Genomic DNA, 7,696 nt, shown 5'->3' with positions numbered 1-7,696 from the left:
GGTTGATCTTTTCAGCTATACATTGTTGCTATTAAACAGATAAAACTAAAGGTTGATCTTTTCAGCTATACATTGTTGCTGCTAAACAGATGGCTTCATCTTAATGCAACTTTCGAAAGGAAACATGTTTGCACAAATCTCCTTTTTCCTTCAGCTCTTAAGTGTTTTGGAGATAGAAAATTTCCTAGAAGTAGTAGGGGGAGCTGAGGGGGAAAATATAGCAGGTATAAAATGAAGCGTTCACAAATATTTAACTGTTTATTTTGTCCTTAAAAGATCAAAGTAACATCACCACCTGTTTCTCTGTCATCTGGAAATAATTTCAAGACCGACATCATCATTAATCCATCTCATTCCTATGGCATTTCGCCCTCATGAGTTGATTCCATCGCCATGTAAAGTATGACAATTTATAGAATCCCTTCCCGACCCTTCGGTTTCCATACGGACAACTGTCTGAAACCCTGGCTCCCTCCTGGGACGATGACCTTGCTGAATCTGCAGCCCCTCCCTGTGTTCTCGAACAGCCAAAGCAGCTGTCGGTGGAAATGCAAAATCAGCCTCGACCGTCAGGTCTTGAGGTGTCCGGGTGCGACGACCCTGCTCTACCTGGAAAGGGGCGAGTTCGGTGCAAAGCGCGATGGAGACCTGAGATCTAATCCCGGCTCCACGGCACGAGGGGCGCACCCTGGACAGGGCCCCGCGTGTCTGGTCCGGCCGCAGCACTCTCTGCTGCAGATGGCGCCGGAGACGTGTTCCCAGTAGTTTCCTTGGGACTAACTGAGATGACGAAGGCGGAGCGTAAGCCAGGGGCTGGAGAACGGGAGCGTCCTCACTCCCACTGCCCCGACCCCCCGGCCGACGCCCTTTGCCCTTCTCTCCCCACCAGACCCCGCCTCCCCACGCCGCGTCCCAAACCGCCGAGGTTACCTTTTCTTGCTTTCATTTTCACGCTGCTCCTCTTCCAGTTCGCTCACCCGCTTGGCACAGATCCTGCACGTGGTCCCCCCCAGCGACGTCCGGCTGGCGGCCCTCTGCGAGGACGACCGCTGAGAGAGAGACCGCTGGGAGGACGACTGGGTCAAAGTTCGCCTTGAGGAACATGGAATCAGGTAGAAGATGCGTGGAACATTATGGAAGTGTATCCTGAGGCACATGGAGTTCTTCCCACACACCCCCATCCATCCCTGCAACACGTGCACACAGGACGCACTCACACAGGTATGCATGTGTACAAACATGCACACATGTGCACACGCCCGCGCACGTGTGTGCACACGCGTGCTCACATATGCACATGTACGCAAATAAATGCGCAGACGCAGGGTCGTGCATGCTCATAGGCACACATACAGACATGTCACCATGCGTGCACACACATACATGAGTTCACACACATGTGCACATCTACATACTTGCACACGTGTCTACATGCCTGTACATGCATGTGCACTTGCACGAGCACAAGCCCGCGTCTCTGTACGTCCACGCCCACCCCACCCCCGCACACGCGAGCCCTGGGAAGCCCCACCGAGCTCCACCATGGCCCGTGCCCTCCAGAGCCGGCGAGGGCCTCGCACATGCTTTCGGCTCCGTGCCGTGATTATATATATCTTAAGGGACTTGAAGCTCCCCGAGGCTGTTGGGAGGGGCTGCAAATGTTTGGCTTTGTTTGTTACAGGTAGGGCAACTAAATAAAAGTACCCAGAGTGTTTCTAAATATAGGGTGTTGGTGACATGGGGCAGGCGCCAGGGCCGGGGAACGCTGCCCGTGGTCTCTGCCGCTCTTCAGCACGACCGGCCCATTAGAGCTGCAGAAGTGCCCACACGGCAGGGTCGGCGCGGCCTAGGCGGCAGGTCCGGGGCAGGCCGGCTCCAGAGAGCGGCGGGACACCTGGCCGGACACCAGCCGCACGTGCTACGCATCTGCTGTTAACGCGGCAGGATCGTTGCGAGCACCGGCATCCTGGCCACCTTCCTGCGCCCCCCCCGCCCCATTAACTTCCCTCCTGCCAGCGTTCTCTCCCGCGAGTTCCCTTCCCACGGCTCCCTATTTCTGGTGGCGTTTCCGGCCCCGGTCCGGGAGATGCGTGAGAAGGGGTAAAATCAGTGAGCTCAGCCCGGGAGCCCCGCCCAGCTCAGCCAGGGCCAGGCTGGCAGACACCGGCAGCCTCCGTGTGTGGGTGCGGGTGACACCCCTTCAAGCGTCCCACGATGCTGGATCCTTCTGGGCCAGGACCCACATGGCTCCCCCTCTGCCGGGGGACATGGGCGTCAGGGGACACTGCCACCCCTTCTCAGACTCCAGCCAGACCAGCGCCTCTCCGGGGCCCAGGGGACCAGATGAAGTTTCCTGCCTTTACATACCAGACCCCATAATCAGAGCTCTGGGAGTCTAAGCAGTGAGCGCCACTTACCTTTTCGACGCATATTCATCCAGAAGGTACCTTGCGCGCGTATTTCGGTACGACTGATCCAAGTGTCGGTGTCTCTTTTGGTAGAAGGGGAGCGCCACCAGGGACATCGTGGTGGGCACCTGCAAACAGAGTCACACGCGGGGCCGAGCCCCTCCTCACCGGAGGCTCTGCCATCTCTGCCTTCATATTTGACGTCCTTCCAAAGAGGAAGATCAACTCGATCTAATAAAACCCCTTTGGGAGGACGGAGATGAAAGAAAGCCCACACAGGTGGAGATCATCCCAGCCTGGGAGTCAGGGAGCTGGTTAACCCTCCCCAGGACCCAATTTCGTCTGTTGTTTTCCTCCATGAGAATTGGAAGATAGGTCTGTACGTTTCATTTAACCGTGAACGCAGCACATAGAGTCCTTCGTGTTCGGGGCAACGCTCGAAGCCGTGTGAGTGAGAGGAACAGAAATAATTAAAGACAGATTAGAGAAGTAAACAAACGCTTAGAACACAAGAAAAGGTGGGATAAGCACGCAGAGTGAGGGGCCGTGACAAGCCCTGAGAAATGCAGAGACCACGGCAGGGACAGGGGACAGCCCAGGAAGAGGTGACATTGGCAGGACCCCTGGTGGGCAGGTAGGGCTGACTGGCTGGGACGTGGAGGACAGGCATCCCACGATCGCGGGGGACACCGGAAGTCACTCTGCGAAGACACAGCCACAAATGGAGCCAGCGGGGTCGGCCTCGGGGGCCCGGGGCCCTTTAGCTGCTTGGAGTGGGGTGTGGAGACAGGGGCTGGTTCCGAGGTGCCTCCCGGCTCAGTCTCACTGGTCACCGGTGGGTGAGCTCAGCCAGGTGGGGCAGGAACGTGGGGACTGAGCCCAACATCCAAGCCTCGGGGATGTGGGGAAATCGGAAAAATTGGGTGAAATTCTACCAAAACAGAAATACTTGAGTTCCATCCTCGTCCCTGGGGATGTGAAGTTTTGCGGGTATCAGGGCTGACGTGTGTGGCACGTGGTCACTCGAAATAACTAAAATCCCAATGCTCTGGCTTATTTGATCATCTCTACAAAGTTAGAGTATTCCTAAATCCCCGTGGTCATTAATTCCCCAAATAAGGTGCAAAAGAACTCTTCCAAACTGAGCCCCGGTTTTGTCTTTTCTGCTTAAAGTAGAATAATCTGTCGTGTTTTAAAGAAGCAACTCCCAGACAAGGGCCCTCCAATCAGAGGCGAAATCTCTGCGCCGACAGAGGGCGGTTTGGTTACGGCAGAAATCACGAAGGACGCCCCTCACATGCTGCTCCCTCACAATATTTGGGTGGGGCGGCCTTCAAATTCGTCCGTACTTCTTGGCAAAGGGCAGAACCGAGACGTGGCCCAGGTAAGAGTAAGTTATCTTGACGTCTTTAAACCGAGGCAGCTGAAACCCCAGAAGCGGATACTCCACCCCGACCGGCTCCGCGCTCCTGCCCGATGAGGTCAGACGGCTCAAGCCGCTGCGGCCCAGCGCCTGGCCACCCCCCAGCCAGCCCGGCGTGTCCCGTCTGACGCTGCGCAGTTGCCACTCGACACATCGCCGACTTCGCCCGGCATGGCGTGTGGGCCTGGGAGTCGCCAGCGCCCGGGCTGTGAGCAGCGCACACTTTGTAGCGGTTCGCAGCAGCGCAGAGCTGGACTCGGGTGAGCGTGTTTCCTGTGCTCCTCCCTCCGACGCCGGACCGGCTGCAGACGTTGCCCCTCCAGACGTCTCTGGATGGTGACGACAGGGCACTTCTCTGTTCCCTTAATGACACTGTGCTCAGGGCCACCGACACCAGGCAGCGTTGAAGCCTCCATGAACGCAATCACCCTCGGTTCTGTTTTTCATTCACAAACAGTTGGATCTCCTGCCACTTCCCACCAAGCCTGAATCAGAACCACTGGATTTCGGGCATGGAAGCATCTGGGAGGCAGCCAGCGCCAGCCCTCCCGCCCACCTGCCTCCTCTGCTCCCACCGCCCCCATGCCCGGCCCAGACCACCACGCTGGGCCCGCACCTGTGCCTGCCACCACCGCCCCACTCCTCAGTGGACCTCACATTGCGGAACGTCCCCAGCTGTCCTGGCCCAGCCCGGGACCTCCACCTCCACCTCCACCTCCGGGCCAGGCATGGTGACACCCACTGGACACGAGTTCCCGCCGGCTGGGGCTGGCGCAGTAGCTGTGGGCTCGGCGTCTCGGGTGTTCAGTAGCTGGGGCGGCCCGGAGAGAACTCGGCTCAACTCACCCCCAGGTCGAGTGTACCTAACCCAAAATGCTTGGGACGAGAAGTGTTTCCTAGTTCTGACTTTTTCAGATTTGGGAATGTTTGTGTTTATGTGTACCGGTGGAGTGTCCCAGATCCGAACATCTGAAATCCCAAACTCAGAGGAAATGCTCCCTGGAGCGTCACACCGGTGCTCAGGAAGTTTCGGATTTTGGAGTTTTTGGGATTTCAGATGTTCAGATTTGGGAAGCTCAAGCTGTGCCACTTCCTGTACCATAAAGAAGAGGGAGGTGTCCAGATGCCCCTCCAAATGGAAAGCCACATTCCTTTTCAAGACAACTGCCTCAGACGTGTGTTAAACGTGTCCCCAACACGCCAAGAAAGACAAAGAAAATAGCTTTTCCTCAAGGCCCCTCTGTGATGCGAGTCTCTCGGGCTCCAGCAAGGACACAGTGACCTTGAGTGACCTTCAGGGGGCCTTGTTCCTTTGCTGTAAACCAGGGGCTGAGCTCGGCGGCAGCCACCACCCCCTTGGCCCTGGTGGGTGCACGTCCGTGGCTGGGTTTGGGCACCGCGGGGCCAGCGCTGCACCCTCGGCCCCGACGGCCCCCAGGAGCAGGGCTCGCCCAGGTCACGGGGGTCCACGGCAGAGCCGAGGCACCAGCTGGGTCTCCTGACCGCGTCCAGCCAACTTTCCATGCAGGCCAGGGCCCCGGGCACTGCCGGAATGTTCCCGACACGTTCAGGAATTATGACACCAACTTGAAACGTGAGCTCGTCCTCAAGCGCAGGGACCGGGTGTCTGCGAAACGCCGCACCCTCGTCCCTTCCTGAGAAGCGTCTGGAAGCCGTCCCTCACGTCTCCAAGAACGGCTTTAATTCGCAAGAACGTTTCAAGTACAAAACGTTCGCTTCTATCTGATGACAGAAACTGTTGTTTGTGCAGCTAAAAACGTCAAAGGCAGCAAAGGTACCAAACCACAGCATTCGTGGCGGGACGCAAGGACGTGCTGGCACACACAGCTGGCCTGGCCGGGGGCTGCGGCCCCAGTTCCCACCACGGGTTTTATCTGGGGACTCGGTTTACCAAACAGCCCCTTGCGGTTATCTCTGCCCCGCGTGTTCTGTGATTCCTATTTTACTTCCACTTAGCGAGATAAAACCGTGGCACGGGAGCGGGAAGGGAGGTGTTTCGGCTGCCGCGACCCCTTCCTTCCCCAGCGCCCTGCCCGGGGCTGCCGCCCGCCACCAGCCTGGCTCTCTTTGCCCGGCTGGTGGTCTCAGGACCGGCTCCGCGGTGGGACTGAGCCCAGGAAGCTGCAGGGTCCTGGCAGGTCCAGGAGCACCCAGAGGAAACAGCCCTGAGAAAGCCGTCGCTTTCAGGCCAAAGCGTGAGGGTCTTGAGAAGGGGCACTGCTCTCTTTCCCAGCCCCGAGATCACGTCGTCTGAGCCTACGCTAAACGGCCCTCGTTTCTTTCATTTTCCCTAAGAAAACATCCAGTTTTCTCTTTCACGCCTTTCCAAATCTGCCCTCCGGTCTAGAGCCTTTGGTGCCCGAGAATCTCATGAAACTTACAGCTGTGGACCAGCTGGGCCGGGACCTCACGGGCAGCACCGGGACCTTCGGGGGGGATCCCAGGTGCTCTGGAGGGGGGTGGGAACAGGACAACCGTAAGTTCCAGACAGCGGGAAATAAAGCAAAGTGGCTGAGTGGAAAATCCAGCCACAGACGTGCAGCGCCAGGACTGACCGCTCTTCCTCCCTGGGGCCCCTGTGCCCACCGTGGAGCCCCCCGGGGAGCCCTTCTGCACCCTGAACCGGGCCCCTCGGGAAACACCGGTGCAGCCACTTTGCAGAAGCTGCTATTCCTTCCCCGAGAGCCACAGATCAGGAAAGGGAAGGAGGAGAGACACTTACCAGCAGACGGGAGAGAGCAGGGAGCAGAGAGCAGCTCCGGCCGGCGAGGAGCGAGTCCCCGGGTGCCCGTGCCTCCCCCTTTTATGGCCCCGCGGGTGCTATAAATAGACGCAGCGCACTGCCTCTCCCCAAATTGATGCCTGCATCGGAAACCGTCGGCCCGATCCTAGGAGGAAAAATCGTCCTATTCAAATTCGGAGAAAACATCAGAATTAAAAAGTGGAACGAGTCTGTTCTGAGTCCCAAAGTGCATTTTTCTTTTCCCAGCAAACTGGGTGTGACCGCTTGGCCACCGACCAGCGAAGACAGGGCAGGGCAGCGACATTCCGTCCCCGCCCCGGCTCTCCTCCGCCTGCTCTAAATTTCAGGCTTAAATTCTCAGGAGTATTTTCAACCCTTTGGAGCCCCAGGTCCCCGGCACAGAAACTCCAGACGAGTCTCTGACAACCGCACGAACCTCGGCGGGGGAGGAAGCGGGCGGCCCCCGGGTTGTTTGTGAGTGCACGCGTGTGCTTTGTTGTTTTATTTTTTAACTTAAAGAACCACTCAGGGTTTCACTTCATTTCATCTTAGGGGCAGTTTAGCGAGAACCGCCCACCTCAGAGAGGCGCTGCGCCTAGTCGGCAAGTCGGGGCTTATTTATAGCTCTGGCCGCGGGCGTGCGCCGGGTCTGAGCCCCACAGATGGGCGCCGGCTGCCCGTCCTTCCCCACGGCATGTGCCCGAGTATAAATAACGCACGCCTGGCACCGCCGTGGCTGTGACGTGGCACCCACTGCCGGGAGCAGGGGCCCCACGGGACGTCCTCGCCCTGAGAGAGAGCGGCGCTCCCCACGCTCGGGGAGGTCTGGGAGCTGCGCGGCTGGCCGGCGTCACGGCCCCGCTCCCCAGCTGTATGACACGGGCAGTGACAATTGCCCCAGACGTCTGCTGTGAGCGTCGGAGAAAACAATGCGTGGAAACTGCCCAGAAGCCTTAAAAACCCCGTGTTCCCACGTCTGGTATGTCAGGAACCCGGTCAAGAGCCAGCAGAGGACGTCAATGAAGCCACAAATATCCGAAAGACACAGACCAAAAGCCACCCAGTGTCCCCACGTGGGAGTCCCTCAGACGCCTACCTGGG

At 58.2% G+C, this 7,696-nt stretch overlaps 1 protein-coding gene across 1 annotated transcript in view; it reads right to left on the bottom strand.

The window, feature by feature from the left end:
- Positions 1–2,524, bottom strand: part of MYOM2 (myomesin 2) — a 68,449-nt gene extending 65,925 nt beyond the window's left edge. The window contains exons 1-2 of the mRNA XM_012645867.1: positions 2,418–2,524; positions 931–1,092 (exon numbers count right to left, since the gene is read on the bottom strand). Of these exons, the coding sequence (XP_012501321.1) occupies positions 931–1,092; positions 2,418–2,524 (269 nt within the window). The remainder of the gene's footprint in view (positions 1–930; positions 1,093–2,417) is intronic.
- Positions 2,525–7,696: the final 5,172 nt, after the last annotated feature.

Source organism: Propithecus coquereli, unplaced genomic scaffold (genome assembly GCF_000956105.1).
Source record: "Propithecus coquereli isolate 6110/MARCELLA unplaced genomic scaffold, Pcoq_1.0 Scaffold238, whole genome shotgun sequence".
Lineage (NCBI taxonomy): Eukaryota > Metazoa > Chordata > Mammalia > Primates > Indriidae > Propithecus > Propithecus coquereli.
The sequence above is the reverse complement of the archived record's forward strand: the minus strand, read 5'-3'. Positions and strand labels throughout refer to the sequence as shown.